The sequence below is a fragment of the Gossypium raimondii genome, chromosome 13 (genome assembly GCF_025698545.1).
Source record: "Gossypium raimondii isolate GPD5lz chromosome 13, ASM2569854v1, whole genome shotgun sequence".
NCBI classification, from domain to species: Eukaryota; Viridiplantae; Streptophyta; class Magnoliopsida; order Malvales; family Malvaceae; genus Gossypium; species Gossypium raimondii.
In genome coordinates this window covers 8816663-8833681 of record NC_068577.1, presented here as the reverse complement: position 1 = coordinate 8833681, position 17019 = coordinate 8816663, and the positions used below count along the sequence as shown (strand labels likewise).

The window sequence follows — 17019 nt, the reverse complement described above, 5'->3', positions numbered from 1 at the left end:
TTGGATTTACATGCATAAAATTTAATAACATTGTCTCTCTTTTCTCTAAATTGTGAATCAATAATGCTTCAAGTCTAATACTCAAGGGACTTGATTGATCAATTTTTGAAATTTCGTGACAAATTTCAACACAGAAACATGATAGTTTGAAAACGTATGTGCAATTAATCCCTTTTTTTAATTAATTAAAAGGAACAATGCTGCTAACCGCTAAAGAAAGACGCGGAATTGGCCCCAAAATTGGACATAATTCAAGCCCATTACGATTCGTATTTAAAACCCCACCCGCGGCTTACTTGATCCTTTTACTTTGGTCACACTTCTTTCTCCCCTTTATCTTCTCCAAATCCGTCTTTTAGTTTCCTTTAACTATCATTGTCACCAAGCCTTTTTTATTCTCAGTGTCTCAAATTCAGATCTATATCGCATTGCCTTAGTGTTGGCAGTTTCATTTTTGAGATTCGATGAGTCGCTTCGATGCTAACCCTTTCGCAGAGGAAGAGGTCAATCCTTTTTCGGTAAGTTTCGTATGCACGTTTTCACGTATTCATATTCCATTTTTTCTTTCATAAATTCCAGTGCCACCGATTGTAGATTTGCACATTTTTCTGCTTTCTTCCGACGAGATTTGATCCGTAGGTTTTGACGACTTGGATGACTGATTAGCTAAATTGCTAGATCTGTTCCATTTGCGCTGCTGATTGGAAATTTTTATGTTAAATTTAGTTCATTTTATGTAGGATTTCTTGTTTTCCATAATGTAGTTCTAGTAACTGTGTTCATGTACTTTTTTCTTCGTTGCGGGAAATGTAAAGCTACGAAGTGAAAGAAACTGCCTTAGACTCTAATAATGCCAGTATTCTAACAATAAGCTTTGTTTCTGATACGTAAAACTGATGCTTGTGATGGTGTGAATTCATGGTGTACGGCTTTTCTTTGTTGAATATGGTTTACTTGTTTTTTTGATTTGAACACACTGAACCTCGTCATGGTATCCCTTCAAAATTAGTAGTGATTTAACTTTTGCATGATGATTTTTTTTGTTAAAGCTCTTAATTATTGTTTTTGCTTGGAATGATCTGTATGTTTCCATTTTATTTATCGCAGGATCCAGCAGTTAGGAAAGGATCGGGGCAATCAAATTATGGTGGAGGTGCCTTTTATACTACTGTAAGTACTATTTTTCCTACAATTGTCTGGTTACCTCTACCTGCATAATGTTTGTATAGTACAATTTCAATTGTGGGAATAGCAAAATCTGGTGACAGGTGTAGAATGGTTGACATACTAACCTCTTCTGTATGTGTCTAGTAATTCATAGGTTGGTTGCAATGACTAGTGAAAGTTGATCATCGATTTTCACATGATAACCATGCTTTGGCTTTATTCTAACTAATTAATGGTAATGCACTAAGTTGTAGCTTTGTGGTGGTTGCAATGATGAAATTGGTTATCATCAGCGAAGATGCTATCAATGTTTGATATGATTGGAAATGCTTCATTTTTAATGGTCTTGAGGTGGTTGCTACTGTTAGCATTGATAGCCGTGCCAGAATTTTTTCTTGGATGAATTTATAACCCTTCCCAGCCACTGCATATGTTGCTGGGTTTCAATAAATTCTATTATTTCCCTGTTCTTAAACAGCTTGTTTTCTTTAGAATGGAGATCAGATAGATCCAAAATAGGTGCTCCATGAAAGGCCACATTACACAGTCCAAGAATGAAAGCAAAGCTCAAGGAGAGCTGTTATGGAGGGATGAGCATGCTTTCTCCATGTGACAGGAGATCTGGCATGAAAGTCATGTATATCATGATATTTAGGAACATGGCCTGTTGAAACCTGATTGCAGATGCAGTTTTGTGCAACATCGTTTATCCAAAATTTGCATGGGACCTGATTTCCCATTAGCTTATACCTTGCGTGCTTTGTGAAACTTTTTTGCAAGACTGCTTGTTGACCGTGTAATACTTTCTCATGTGACTGGTTTACTTTCGTGTCCTATATATGCTGCTATAAGTGTTGTGCTTCTGTATGCATAAATTAATGATCCTGTGCAAATGCTTAAAGTCTTGCTTGTAAAATACACAATATAGAACCCCGGTAGTGTTCCTTCTGCAACATCTAGGCTTTCACCCCTTCCTCCTGAACCATATGACCGTGGTGCAACTGTAGATATTCCTCTTGATTCTGCCAAGGTATCCTAAAAGTTTTCATATATTGGATGGCCGTTTGTCATGTTTTTGGATATTATGTTTAAGCAAAAGACTTCTTTTGATGTTTTTGTCTTATCAAATCTAGGATCTAAAAGCAAGAGAAAAGGAACTTAAAGCAAAAGAGGCTGAACTGAATAAGCGTGAACAGGTAATTTGTTGTTGGCTGTTTACACTCGAGTGAGGCTGGCCCTTGAATAATAAGTCTGGTGCTTCCGATTTATTTTTGCGGTATTCAATATCAATTGTGATAAGTTGTTCCTTTCGCATTGCAGTTACAAATTATATAGATTTCTGAAGTAATTTAAATATTGCTATCTTGGCACAAAAAAATTCAAAGCCATAGTTTTTGAATATGAATTTCTTATTCATATTTCAGTTTAGTTTTTCTGTCTCAATGCTTGTAAAATATCTTTATGTTCTGTAGTCTTTTTATTATGAAAATACTAAATTATGCAATGACTTGATTCTTATATGTTCGGATGCAATATGTAACTGTGTTGTATGTAAGGTGGTTTTGCTATTCATTTTGCTCTTAGAATAATTTGTCCTCATAGTAACTGAATGTTAGCTTTATATTTTGCAGGAATTGAGAAGGAAAGAGGATGCAATAGCACGAGGTAGGTTCTTTTTTATTTTTTATCTTGATGAGTCACGAGTTTGTGCATTACCAGTTTGATTTTGACATGTGTTCTTGCCTTGTTCTTGGCAGCTGGAATTGTAATAGAGGACAAAAATTGGCCACCGTATTTTCCTATTATCCATCATGATATTGCAAATGAAATACCAGTCCACCTACAAAAGATTCAGTATGTTGCTTTCACAACATTGTTAGGTGAGTTCAAGTTCAGGTTTTTCTGGTTCTTTTGAAAAAACTTTCACCAGTATAAAATGGAGTGCTTGGATGTTGGTTTTGGTTTGGCCTTGTTCTTTTTCCATATTTTTCTTGCTCTTCTTACATTTAAGTCTTCGGTGAGTCTTTCAGTTAAAAATGTGATTTGTATTGGCTGTAATGATCATTTCTGTTCACATCTTGAAAAACGTCTAAATTGTCAATTTGTTATTATGGCCAATGCTGACTTAAGTCTGTAATTTTATTTGGATGGAAGGTTTGGTTCTTTGTCTCACTTGGAATGTGTTAGCTGTTACTACAGCCTGGATCAAAGGAGAAGGTGGGTTTTGAAAGTTAGTATTGTGCTTAATCCGTCAAGTGTTTAATTTCTATTTTGACATCTTTATCATAGTATAAGTTTGTATTTTATTGCAGGTCCAACAATTTGGTTTCTTGCCATTATATATTTCATATCTGGGGTCCCTGGTGGCTACGTAATGTGGTATCGCCCTCTCTATCGTGCTATGAGGTACTACTCTTGGGTTATTCCTTATTTGGTTTACAAGTAACTAAAAACTGTATCTGTCCAATTATTGCATATAAAGATGGTAGTACTTTGTGCAATTATTTCTACTGTCTTGATTCCAATGATTATAAATGTAAGCCTTTCGTGTAATCCTTAATCTTATCCTGTGTTGCTATGTTCCTGTTCATTTTACAGGACTGATAGTGCGTTGAAATTTGGATGGTTTTTTTTGTTTTACTTGGTATGCTTCTTGCTTTCTCACTGTAATTGTTCCATATTCATTGAAGACATATTAGAAAGCTTCTCATTTCTGATTCCTCTCTTCCTCGCAGTTGCATATTGGCTTTTGCATCTTTGCTTCAGTTGCTCCCCCAATTATTTTCAAGGGGAAATCCCTTGCGTAAGTGTGTTAGAAATTTTTCCTCCCTAAAGGATTTTGATTGTTTTTCTTTTTTTTTTTTTTGGTTTAATTCTTTTATAGAGAAGGTAACAATTTTTAGAGAGTGGATATCTTGCCTTTTTAAAACCTAAGATTTCCTTGGTGGGTTTTTGAATATTTCTACCTGAATATTCATACATGGTTTGTGTTCTACAGTTTTATACAATCTGAAGGGGAAGCAAATCTATCCCTGAATTCTCAACCACATTGGAAAATATGTTTTTATCCTTTTCATATATGAGCAGTTTTTTTTTTGGTACTTTAATCTTGTATACTTGTACCTCTATGGTAATCTATAGCTGATGTGTTAACGGTGCAGAGGTATTTTGCCTGCGATTGATCTCATTGGCCACAATGCTTTGGTGGGGGTAAGTTTTAGGCCATTAGGATGCTTTGCCTGCAATTGTTGTTTCTGGTTTTACTTCAGTACAATCTCTGAGAAGACTTGACATGGTATGCTTCATTTTGACTTGCAGATATTCTACTTCATTGGTTTTGGATTTTTCTGCATTGAATCATTGCTCAGTGTCTGGGTTATTCAGGTCATAAATTCCTCGTCTTTGATTACTTTTTCAGCAAAACTTTCCCCATTTTCGTTTCTTCTAAAGCCTTCAGTTTTCTTTTTCTCTTTCAAATTTGCAGCAAGTTTACATGTATTTCAGAGGTAGCGGTAAAGCTGACGAGATGAAGCGTGAGGCGGCAAGAAGAACCGTGGCGGCAGCACTCTGATAATGATAAGGAGGCCGTAGCAGAAGATGGTATTTGCTTGTGTTGGACTTAGATCTTGTGAGATAAGATACCATGTACTCAAATTGCATCTTCTTCCCATACCCTTCCTGGCTGACTTACTTGCCTATTCATTTTATTGATATGTTGTTTAAATATATACACATACTGCTGAACGAAGAAGGTTGAGAAATCAGATAAAAGTTGGATACAATGACAATCAAAATTTGTGGTTAGTAAGGTTTAGCAGTCTTAACTTTTAATAGTTGTGTTGCTCATATTTCCGTGTTGTTCGACTTAATCGAAGGATTCTTTTGCTTTAATCTCTGCTGCCCGAGATGATGAGCGAAGAAGACCTGCAGTAGTCCTGTCTGCAAAGAGGGCTAACATTACATGCTAATTAGTGGTCTTTTTCTTCTGCTACATTTTGTGCTTGAGACTTTGTACTAAATCTATATGATTTTAGGGTGTGCTAATCAGAAACAGTTTCCAAATGGCGTACACTAAACTTTCATTCAATATCTTCATCATGTTACTTTTCTGGTGAGATTAACTATGATAGGATTTGTGTTAAATGCTGGTGGTATGGTATGATGATTACTAACATTATTTATATATTTAATAATATTTAAAGTTATAAAATATTTTATTTTTATGTTTATTTAAATATTTTAATTAATCCAGTCTATTAATTAATTAACTAATTACATCACTTATAAATTTTTTTTTACAATTGTTATTCGAACTTAAGCTATTTTTGCTTAAATAAATAACTTAAAAAACTAATTAACTTTGTGAAAAAATTAAACATAATTTATTTAGAATATAAAGAAAGTAAAAAAAGAAAAGTTATAAGAATGAAAATTTTAACCTTTCATTGGAGGGTCAAGTTGTTTAGTGGAGGTTGAAAATGGGGGATGAGCGGAAAATAATCACACTGGAGTGTACATCTAAAGGATTTGAAACCAAAGCATCATCATTCCTGAGACAAGAAGGCATGTGTGTTCCTAGTAGGTGCGGTTGGCTTCAGTCTTCTTAACTCCTCTATCTTTCATTAGCTTGTTAAGTTTAAAAGCATCATCCCATCGGCCTACTGCTTTATATACATTAGCCAACACAGCATAACTCGTTGGTGAGGTGTAAGTTGAATCACTTCTCTTGCAATGCGCTCTGCAGTACTGGAATTTGTACTGGTTGAGCAAGCCGCAAGAATAACAGCCCATAGACATGAATCATCTTTAAAATCTGAATCCTCTATCAAACTTTCAGCTTCTTCTAGCAACCCAGCACAGCCCAACAGATCAACGATGCAATTGTAATGTTGAATCTCAGGTCTAATCCCATATTCCCCCGTCATTAAGTTAAAATATCGTCTTCATCTACCAACCCAGTATGACTCCAAGTGTAAAGAACCCCGGTAAAACTAATACAATCAGGCTCCATGCCCTCCATCATCTCATTAAATGTGGTTAGAGCTTCTCCACCTCTTCCATTCTGAGCAAACCCATAGATCATTGAGCTCCGTGTTATCAAGTTTCTATCAGACATCCACATGAAGATGCGATGCGCTACATCAATAGCCTCGGATCTTGCGTGAAGATCCACCAAGGCTGATTCTACAACCACATTTCTCCAACCAATCCTTCTCACATACTGGCAATGAACTTGTTTCCCTTGTGTTAAAGCAGCCGCACTTGCACTTGCACTTGCACATGCACAAATTAATTTCATCACGCATTTCCCTAAATTTTCTAATAACAGATTCAGTCTTTATTCTGACAGTAAACACCAAGTAAGGCAGCCCAAGCAAGTGAATCCTTCTTCGACATCCTATCGAAAACATGCTGAGACTCCTCAGCCCACCCACACTTGCCATACATGTCAAGAAGAGACCGTTCTAGAACCGCATCACCATGTCTACACCAAGTCTACAAGTAATGACCTGCGCATGCACTTGCTTCCCCTACCTCAACCACCCTAAACTCCCACAAGCTGTCAAAATTGTCGCAAGTGTAAGCCGAAATCACAGAATCCAAACAAATTGCATCCGGTTCAGGCAATTCATCGAACATCTGGCACACCTCATTCAACTGCCCATTCCTCCCATAGAAATCAATCAACGCGGTCATAATTACATTATCCGAATCAAACCCACGTTTCATAATTCCCATGAAAGCAATATCCCAAGAATCGAACAGGCTTTTATCACAGCAGATAGAGTGAACCCACTAGGCTCAATTCCCAACCCCACTAATTCGAGAAACAGTTGAAGCGAACTCTTTGGTTTTCCCGCTCTAATATACTCCGAAACCATCAACGTACACGAATTATCATCTTTTACAAGCAACGTATCGAAAACTCTCCGAGTTTCTCTAAAATCGGTACACAAAGTAGAGAGCAAATAAACTGATACCTACAGAACGATCCATATGGAGATCAGATTTAATGACGTGGGCGTGGAGTTGGAGCCCGTGAGGAAAAGATTGAAGGTATGTGCATGCCTTCAAGAGGCGAGAGTATAGTGAAGGTTTAATGGAAGAGGATGTTTGGGCTGGGAAATCAAGAGTTTTTAGGAGATGGATTGCAGGGAAAAGATTATCCAACTTGCGCAATTGCAGGATTTGGGAATATTTGTCTGATTGGTAATGGTTGTATTTTGGAGGGTTAAACAACACCAATGGCGTTTAAACGACACCACCACCTTCATCTCTACTCAACTATGGCTAATCCATCAAAACCTTAATTATTACTAATTAAGCCTGAATTTTATAATAAAAAAATTTATTTAAATAAAATCAGCTCGGAGTTTTGATCCGATACAACTTTTATCCCAACTGATTTTTCATTTGACGGTATTGGAGTGTTTTCAGAGTAGTTAATCTAAATAGATGCCTGCAATTCAGAACAACAATGGAGGGGCTATTACCATTGTGGTAAAAAGAAGAGGTGAACATTAAAACAATGAATGCAGTGTGAGTGTGGAGTCCAGAATCACCGCCTGAAAACAACTCCCATGCTGGTGGAGAGTAGTTGCATGGTTCTTTCTACATGACAAGCAAATTAAGCAACACCAAGTATCCTCCTTTTTTATTTAAACATCTCCCTATCTTACTTGGTTGTTGATATCTGAAAAAGGAGTAAGAGATGGCGATGGGAGGATTATTAATATCTCAGAAAGGTAATGGAAACGGGCAGCAGAGGCCAAGACCCTGTGGGTTGGTGCTGCTTTTGGCCTTTGGGGTTGCAATGCTTGCTATTATGGCCCTCCACAAGCTCCGCGAGAGACGCATTTCCAACCTCCTCCAAGAGAACAGCCATCACCTCATTTCCCTTCAGCTCCTGCTGCAGGTCTCCCTGCTTTTCTATCATATATTACATAAATAAATTGTCTTGAGGGTTCTACATGTGTTGTGTTTTTCATTACAGAAACAAACAGAATACACCAAACAACTGAAAGGGAAAGCTGAAGAGACAAAAGCAAAGATGAACTCTCTTAGAAAGCAGAAAATGGAGTTGGATCATAGGCTCTTGGAAATGCTATCTACCATTGATTCCCTCAAAGACGAGCAAAAGACCACGGAGTCTGAACTGGTGGATAAACAAAACCAGATCAAACTCCTCCGACATTCAGGAAACCAAAATCCTCAGCTCCCAGCTTTAATAGCAACTTTGAAGCAAAAGGAGGATGAAATCCAGGACTTGAAGCACCGCCTCAACTCCTCTCTCACTACTCATCACCCAGCAAATCCTCCAATAAATATAACAATTATGGAGTCAAAGACAGCGTTGACACGTGTCCGTGAGGATGGCGGAGGTGCTTATAATTCTACAAAAGGTCAGGACAAAACTAAATCGAGTTATCCTCATCATCAGGAAGACAACAGAGAATGGGTTAAAAATGGAGATGAGAAAAAGGGTGAGACTACTCTTGAAAATGATATGAATTCTAAACATACAACAACGGATATGGAAAAGAATCATGCAAAAGCTACTGCAACATTTGAGCACATGGATGAAGGCAAAAACAAGAGTAGTCCCCAACAAGAAGGTGAGCTTCATAAAAGCCAACCAAGTCATCAAGGTAGGAACAAACTGGAAACGGATGATAGTAAGATTTCAAGCTTAGCAGAGAGATTTGGAAATTTAAGCACAACAAAAGGGATGATATTTGCAAAGAAGAGATTCCTTGAGAATGTTGGAAAATGTTTGAAGAATGTAAATTCTGAAATAGATGGAGTGGAAAGCACAAGTAGAATATTTTCAACAGAATATCAAGATGTAAGAAGCATGGAAGAGTGGGGCAAACCCGAAACAGGTCTGAGGAAGGAAATGGATCTTGCAACAGCAAATTTGTTGAGGCATCACAACTCTGAGGCAATGTCCACCAACCAAGATAACTCCGAGGCAAGAAAAGTATCAGAAAACACTGGTGTCAATGGAGAAGCCAGTAATAACACAAATGAAGTCAATCAGCAAAATTTTGAAGCAACCAATGATAACAGCAGGGACGTGGAAGAACAGGAGAAGGAAGTTGCCAAAAGAGATGAAATGGAAGATATGGAGATTACAGATAAACAAGCAGCAACAAATGGTGACCTTTCCGGTGATTTTATGTCTGATTCACAAGATAAACAAGGGTACAAGGAAGAAATGGACGAGTCTTGAGACTGAGTTTTAGTTAACACCACTTCTCAAGTGTTATGTCCTAGCTTTTAAGTACCTGTATTGCTCTTATTTCAGTAATTGACTATCCTTTCTTTAAGCAATGAAGGAAATTATGTTTAGAATTAGTAAAAATCTACATGGTAGTTCAAGTGTTCATTGTTGTTGGTCTTACTTTCACAAGTTATATGCCTAAAAAGGTACCTTTCAATCGTTTGAAACATTTTTACCTTCTGTTTTCAAACAAACACGAAAAGGAATACAGAAATCATTTTCAGAAATAAATGAAACCTGGATTTCTCCTCTCTTTTTTGAATGATGGGTTGGTTCTCAAATCGAAGCACTGTATCCACATTACTTCAAGCTCCTGCTTGTTATAATGTCAAACATATTGTATCACATAACATTAAACATAGTTATTAAGTTATATTTGGCATAGGGGTCAAACAAAATCAAGACAACATGCATAAAAACATAGTTCATTAAATTTTCCAATTCATCAACACATTTTGGGTCTTAAAAACTGTTACATCCCATTACCAACGAGACAAGCCAATGAAACAGGCTGTATGTTCACTAATAAGAAGCTGCCTCCAAATTTACTTAAGGGAAAAAGAAAAGAAAAGAAAACAGAAAAGTCAAGATGATGCCCAAGGACATGGAAGTTCCAGAAACACATTATTCATGGACTATTTGTAAAATTTAGAAACTCCAACCTCATTAATGTGTCGTTTCCACCATGTTCTGCCACAAAACAAAAGTTAAAATGAAGGGATAAGATATAATTGATGCTCAACAATAATGTAAATCTGAAAACATGCTTAGGCATTCCATCACGCTTTTAGAAATTGCTAAGCACCCCATTGTCAATTTCTTGTTAGATACTCAATAAAACAAGGTCATCAACTAGTGGAAACATCTCCAACAAAATGAGATGAAGTTTGACTCAATAGAAAAGCCACAAGAAACATTGACCTAACCTAAGGCATTGTCAGGAGAAGGAAATTTTAATCAACTCAAGTAACAGCATATGATGTTAATTGGTTCAACTCTGCTCGCAGGTATCGTGTAGCTAGACCTTGTGATGATGCAAACGTGCATAAGCTGGTAGAGAATTTTATGGTTCAAGCATCAGATTCCTAGACATGATATCATCACTTGGATGGTAATTCTAGACATACTTCCTAATAAGGACAAACTTGGCTCATAGGAGATGCCTCTTACTAGTTACTAATGTAATTTGTGTTGGTTTGTGATGAGCATTTGGAAACCAAGGTCATGTATTGATTTCTTGTTCTCACACTAAGTATGTATGCAATCAAATTTGTAGCATTCATAAACAGGTTGGGGATTAGTCTAGTGAGTTCAGTTGAGTTCAGGCTTCATGATAAAGTTGCAAAGTCTGTTTAAGCTATTCTCAACAAGGTCGAGGAAGTTTATCGGTTCAGACTTCAGTGTAAAGGTGCAAAGTCTGCTTCAACATTCTCAACAAATTCAGGAAACTGTTTGATTCAGAATTCCGAGACTACAACAGATTGCACAGGATGATATTAAATTACCCGATGCTTATAAAAAAAATGGAGATTAGAGTAAAACTTGTTTGTTCAATGACTATTTGTTTAATTGTAATCAGCGATGCATGTGTTTGTTCTGCTTAGTGCAGTCGTTTCATTTTGTTAATAGGCACTGACAGTCCATAATGACACTCCTTGAATTTCATCATATCACATATAAATAGATAATAGAAAAGAAAATGCAGAGGTTCCAATCTAATAACAACCAAAGTTCAGTATAAAAGTACCTCTTCCTTCTTGCCTTTGCCTTTAGTGAAGAACTTGTATCCGCTAAAGAAAAGCAGGCCCCAACCGGATAAAGAGACAATAACAAACTGCACAACCGTAAAAAAAGGTCAAGACAGTTTCCACATTTACAACTTGTCTAATTTCCACTACATTGTTTTCCCACCAATCTAAATTATATTGATTCAGAAATAGTATCAATTAATTTGTACATAGTCGAGTAAAAAGCAAAAGAATCAACTTGTATGCTGTGATGTAAAATCTGCTCAAACTCAACAAAATTTTTTAACTTCAAGTAAAGGAAATGAAGCACCGATCATTGAGACTGGACAGGGCTTAAATTAGGTGTACAAAATCAATTAAAAGAAAACAGTTTTCAAAAATTTGCACGGTAAAAACAACATGGAAAGAATTGGAACTAGGGTAAGAAATAAAAAGGCAGAACTGAAATATAAGCATGAAAAAGAAACAAACTAACGTGCTCTTCTTTCCATTTAGATGGGTTCATTGGGTCTTGCCAACAATTAACCTTCGGGGGTCCATGGTGATCTGCAAAGCGCAAAAGAGTTGAAGAAATGTTGGGTAAAAATAGGATCTTCACTTCTAAGATCCTTTAGCTTCAACTATGATCTAAGGTAAATGAGATTCGAAAACGTTCAGACAAACTTTACATATATTTGAGTCAACAAAAACTTGTAAATTGTAACAATAAAAAAAGGGAAAACGGAGAATACCCGCAGCGCCGGCAAGACCACGGCGAGGAATGAGAGAAGCGGCTTGAGACAGAGCCGGGGATCGAGATAGAGTAGTTGCTCTACGACCTGTAGCCGCTAGCAAAGTAGCCATTTTGGTAGCTGCTTTCTATCTTCTTTTTTAATGGAAGAGGGAGGGAGCAGTAAGGGAAGGGAATCAATGGATGATGCTGTTTTACTACGAAACGGGAGTGTGACGATACGACCTGCAGCTTCCAAGTAGAGGTACTCATGGGCCAGGCCGGGTCGGGTTCGGGTCGGGCCTATAAAAAATTTTAGTCCGTTTTTTAGGCTCGGGCCCAGCCCGTGAAAAATATATGAAGCCTGGACCTGGCCTGACCCGGACCTTTTTTTTTACTTAAAAGTTAAAACTAATTGTTATTGAATTTATATCAAATATCAAATTGTAATTTTTTTTGTATATAATGAACAAAAAAAATAAAATAGGATTACTTATTTGAATTTAATTACAAACAATTAATTTGAATTTAATTACAAACAATCAAATCTTAAAAATAAAAATGATTATACAAGTAATTACAAACAATTAACTAAGAATTTAATTCCTTTTAACTTTTTAACTTAAATATTTTAAAGTTTATCATATCATTACATTTTATGCTTTTAAAGGATAACAATATCAAAATTGATCCATACTATTACTCTCATTGATCTTTGATTCATAGTTCCATACTCAATTTAATACGTAAGACAAAAGTAGCCAAAAATACTTATCATATAAATTTTAAAATATGGAGACAGTTCTTAACTTCTTATTCTATACTCTATACTAAAATGGTAAAGCTCAACTTTTTTCTTTTTAAAAGTTTTAATCCAAAGATCAAAGTTACTAGATGAAAAGAGATCAACTAGAATGTATTAAATGAATGTCCAAATCTAGCGTAGCATATCAAGAAAGAATATGATAACTAATCAGAATAAATCTAAAAAAATTTGAATGCCACTGTTTAAATGTTAGTACAAAGTTTTAGCCATATGTTTGTTGTAAATCATAATAATCACAACAAAATCAAGCACTGAAAATCCCAATCTCTAATTTTGCTTCAAACTATGTTTGAGATAAGAAAACATAAGTTCAACCCCACAAGTACATATACCTCCAAAATGACTTTGGAAAATTAAGCAACAAACCATAATATTCATACATTAATCCATCAACATATTTAATTTCATAACAAAATATAAATTGTAAGCTAAATTAAATTTTAAACATTTAGAAAGAAAGTATCTTAAAAAGCTACTGAAGAAACATCATCATCATCATCGTCCTCATCGTCCTCATCGTCCTCATCGTCCTTTTTGCAACCAATTTCTAACATGAAATAAGAATAAATAATTAGATAATCAAATTGATGAAAAAATAATATAAAATTCGAACAATAAAACGGGAATAATAATTACCTGCTGAAAATCCCTTAGCTCGCATCCAATCATCCAAGCAAACAACGGCTTGAACCGTTTTTGGCTTAAGTGAACTCCTCAAAAGTGTGATAACTTTCTTTCCCATGCTAAAAGCCGATTCGGAAACTACAGTCGATATTGGAATTGTCAAAAGATCAAGAGCCAATAATGAAAGCTCATTGTATCGAACTGAACTTTTGCTCCAATAATCTAAAACATCTATTTGACTATTCAACTCAAGTTCCGGTTCTTCCAAATAAATGTCCAACTGTGACTTCTAACTCCTAGTGCTAGATTCATTTAAATACCGTTTATAATCATCACTCTCATCAAAATATCCCCCAAAATCAGCATTACTATCATTGTGTTCATCCAAACCAGAATCAACAGGATGCAATGAGCTTCAGGTTTCAACTACTTATGATTGTGTCTACACTGACATAAAGTTCAGGCTACCAAATATAAGCAAACAAAGCTCATGCAAGTCAGTGGTAGTAAGAATGCATTATTACCAATAAAAATTCATTAGCTTTTCAAAACTGAAATAATAAAAAAGAAAAAGAAGGTGACAACTAGAGGTGCTCATGGGAGGGGCCGGGCCAGATTCGGGCTGGGCCCAGAAAAAAATTTGGCCCACATCCTAGGCCTGGGCCCGGTCCGGCCCGAAATATGGGCCTAAAATTTTGTCCAGGCCCAGCTCGGGAAAAAATCCCTAAGCCCAAGCCCGGCCCAGCCCGGCCCGTTTTTTTTATAAATTAACTCATGCAAAACAAAATCAACTCAATTAAACAACAGTTTTGACTCCTGAAATTAAATGAAAGAAAGAACATAAAAAAAAGCTCAAAATTGAACCAATAAAAAGTACTTAAATTCTAATGCAATTAAGTATCCACAACTGATTTTGAACTTTTAAACTCAAACAACTTGAGTTGCATAACTCGCAATCACATGAATATCAAGTGACCATCTCAATGCCATGTTAAACTAACATCATCAAATTAGATTGATTAGCACAATCGCATGTTTTAAATAGCTCATGTGCTTAATTCAAAGTCAACAACTAAGTGAAACTTATAATAGCATCAAAATTCAAGAACCATTTTAAATTTAAGGAATGAAAGGATCTGCAAACTTATTTATTTAAATGAAGCCCAATTAAAATGTTAGAGAACACACAGTCACACACATACAGAGTGCAAATTTTAAATGCTGCCCATTCTATTTAGCCAATGAAGAGAAATTGTAAATGCAGTCAATCGCTCATAATGTACACGATCATTTAAAACCTACATAAGAAAAAAAACTGTTAATAAAAGCATTTATATATATATACAAAATAAGTTAATATGAAAGACAGTTTAACCGGTTAAATAAAATCAGATATCAACTATATGCATAACATCATGGTTGGCAGCTAAATCTTCTGAGCCAATCACAACCTGAAAACAAATTTATTACTTTCTCAAATATATAGGAAACTATGACAACACCATCAAGCATTCAGATAATTACCTTAACAGGATTAGGGTCCATGTACTCTTGAGCTAACCGATGAACCGCTGCAGCCATGTAGCATTGAACATTACCATCGATGAGTACGCAAGGTTAAAAGCAACATGAGGATTTCCAACCTAATTGCTCATGCATTATTCTATCAAGATACGAACAATATTTTTAGCCCGATTGAACCTTAAGTTATCAATGGTTAGTGGCGTTTACTCATAAGCATCGATAAAAGCTTTAATCTAAGCATCTTCTAGGAGTTTAAAATTCCAATGTACCAACAAAGAGACATACCAGAACATGTCTTTCCTAATATAAAGTTAACATCCTCTTCAAATCCCATGTCAAGCATTCGATCAGCTTCATCTAGAAGCTAGAGAAAATCAAACCACTTTTTTCCTTAGTACATACATAATCCATCTATTCAAGAAATCGTTATATAAAAGATGTATCAAGCATTAACAAAGAGCTTTGACAGAAGCAGTTTAAACATGAATAGAACTACAGCAAAGAAAAGGAATCATTCTTTCACTTAATATTCTTCATTGGAAATTTAAAAAAAAAAGAAGAAGCAGAAAATCCCTTATATCACAGCTTTTTTTACAGTTCCACAACATCCAAACGAAATAGGAAATTGAAGTGCCAGAAGAGAAAAAAACTTTAATAATTCTCTTTTGCTCAAATTTTAGAAGATTTGAGAAAGATACAATTTTAAAAAATAAATTAACAAATGATAGTTTATGGATAAATTCTCTATACCTCTAAAAATGAAATAGCATAAATTTTAATTTGAAAAAGAAAGCAAAACTACAACTAGGGTTCATCGACAATCGAAATATTACCTTAAATAGAGGTGACTGAAATGGAGGACTGGAGGTGGATCGGTGGAGGACTGCTGCCGGAGGTGAAGGTGAAGGTTGAGAAAAAAATGGAAGGCAGTCGGGCTAGAGATTTGTAGAAGAGGGGAAATGGGGGAAATGGCCTTTGGGAGATGGGGGACGGGAATGGATTCACAAGAAGCAAAAGATATATTTTTAAAAAAATAAAAAAAAAAATATTATATTCAGGCCAGGCCGGGCCGGGCCTGGGCCAAAAAATTTTTGCCCGAGGCCCGGCCCGTTTTCTAAACGGGCCTCATTTTTTACCCAAGCCCATATTTTGGGCCTATATTTTTACCCGAACCCTCCTATATTTTGGGCGGGCCGTCGGGCCAGGCCGGGCCGCCCGGCCCATGATCACCTCTAGTGACAACAAAGACATAAAAGGAAGGTCCATGAGACTCTGACAATTGATTTATAATATGATTCATCCTTAGCAAATTATAAGGCAACTGAATGACTAGGTTAACAAGAAAATAAGCGAAATTAGAATCCATAGCTCTTTCCACACAAAGAGCTTAATCAAGACTTAAGGCATCATGTATTAATGCATGAATGATGTGTCTGCACCAACTTTGCGAATATAATATTAAAACAAACTATAATCGATATGCGGATCTTTACACGGACCAAGTTTTATCTACTCTCTGCTACATATATGTGCTTTGAACCATCATTACAGTAACATGTTTGTATTGGGTTTTTAGACAACTCATTTCAGAATGGCTAGAATAATCTAATAATAATTTCAATGAAATACCCTTGAGTAGGTGTCTTTTTTTTATCATAAAGAGGATCACAGTTCATAAATAAATAAACTTACAGTTAAATAAGCAAACATCATATTCCAATTCGTTTGAGATTTTCCATTCATTGTTACTGGTTCGTCATAGCTTAAACACTGACAATATCGATGGCCTTAAACTCATTTTCTCAACCTCATTTTGTGTTGATACCATTTATGTGCCAGGACACCTTCAAGCCATAAATATGGCAACATTAACAGAACACCATTAACAGCAAAAATAAAAAACACAACCATTAACAGCATTAACAGCAAAATCAAAATCAGAACACCATTAACAGCATTAACAGCAAATCAAAATTAGAACACCATTAACAGCAAAAATCAAAATCACAACCAACATCAAAAAGCAAAAAAAAGAGAAAACGTTAAAAAATTAGGAAACCGTTAACAGATAACTCACCTTTGAAGACGTTGAAGGCTAGATTCGGTGGAAGCACCGTTAGAGCGGAGGTGGAGTCGT

At 35.8% G+C, this 17019-nt stretch overlaps 3 protein-coding genes across 6 annotated transcripts; 2 read left to right on the top strand and 1 right to left on the bottom strand.

The window, feature by feature from the left end:
• The first annotated feature begins 299 nt into the window (after positions 1–299).
• On the top strand, positions 300–4971 carry LOC105782120 (secretory carrier-associated membrane protein 1). Of its 2 annotated transcripts, XM_012606627.2 has the most exons (13): positions 300–518; positions 1108–1170; positions 2096–2197; positions 2301–2363; positions 2799–2832; positions 2925–3047; positions 3322–3384; positions 3480–3573; positions 3766–3811; positions 3903–3970; positions 4329–4377; positions 4486–4551; positions 4652–4971. In XM_012606627.2, exons 1-13 carry the CDS (start codon positions 465–467, stop codon positions 4736–4738), a joined length of 912 nt encoding a protein of 303 aa, XP_012462081.1. In that variant the 5' UTR covers positions 300–464; the 3' UTR covers positions 4739–4971. The 2 variants fall into 2 exon arrangements, with proteins under 2 accessions (XP_012462081.1, XP_012462083.1); XM_012606629.2 differs by lacking the exon at positions 2096–2197 and having other exon boundaries at positions 301–518.
• Positions 3902–12151, bottom strand: LOC105782122 (uncharacterized). Of its 3 annotated transcripts, none has more exons than XM_052625952.1 (5): positions 11931–12151; positions 11675–11745; positions 11199–11285; positions 9689–9764; positions 3902–5106 (listed from the first exon to the last, which is right to left on the bottom strand). In XM_052625952.1, exons 1-5 carry the CDS (start codon positions 12040–12042, stop codon positions 5033–5035), a joined length of 420 nt encoding a protein of 139 aa, XP_052481912.1. In that variant the 5' UTR covers positions 12043–12151; the 3' UTR covers positions 3902–5032. The 3 variants fall into 3 exon arrangements, with proteins under 3 accessions (XP_052481912.1, XP_052481913.1, XP_012462087.1); XM_052625953.1 differs by lacking the exon at positions 3902–5106 and adding an exon at positions 8043–8089; XM_012606633.2 differs by lacking the exons at positions 3902–5106; positions 9689–9764 and adding an exon at positions 9861–10141 and having other exon boundaries at positions 11931–12147.
• Positions 7768–9493, top strand: LOC105782118 (uncharacterized). Its single transcript, XM_012606622.2, has 2 exons — positions 7768–8083; positions 8162–9493. The coding sequence occupies exons 1-2, from the start codon at positions 7880–7882 to the stop codon at positions 9398–9400; spliced, it is 1443 nt and encodes a 480-aa protein (XP_012462076.1). The 5' UTR covers positions 7768–7879; the 3' UTR covers positions 9401–9493.
• Positions 12152–17019: the final 4868 nt, after the last annotated feature.

Excerpts from the sequence above, each read along its gene's own strand:
- LOC105782120 (XM_012606627.2), top strand. The coding sequence starts at position 465 with ATGAGTCGCTTCGATGCTAACCCTTTCGCAGAGGAAGAGGTCAATCCT. Across the intron at positions 3,385-3,479 it reads AGCCTGGATCAAAGGAGAAG|GTCCAACAATTTGGTTTCTT; the intron begins GTGGGTTTTGAA and ends ATTTTATTGCAG. Across the intron at positions 3,971-4,328 it reads TTCAAGGGGAAATCCCTTGC|AGGTATTTTGCCTGCGATTG; the intron begins GTAAGTGTGTTA and ends TTAACGGTGCAG.
- LOC105782118 (XM_012606622.2), top strand. The coding sequence starts at position 7,880 with ATGGCGATGGGAGGATTATTAATATCTCAGAAAGGTAATGGAAACGGG. Across the intron at positions 8,084-8,161 it reads CCCTTCAGCTCCTGCTGCAG|AAACAAACAGAATACACCAA; the intron begins GTCTCCCTGCTT and ends TTTTCATTACAG.
- LOC105782122 (XM_052625952.1), bottom strand. The coding sequence starts at position 12,042 with ATGGCTACTTTGCTAGCGGCTACAGGTCGTAGAGCAACTACTCTATCT. Across the intron at positions 9,765-11,198 it reads GCAAAGGCAAGAAGGAAGAG|GAGCTTGAAGTAATGTGGAT; the intron begins GTACTTTTATAC and ends TATAACAAGCAG. Across the intron at positions 5,107-9,688 it reads AAAAGAGAGGAGAAATCCAG|ACAGGACTACTGCAGGTCTT; the intron begins GTTTCATTTATT and ends CCCTCTTTGCAG.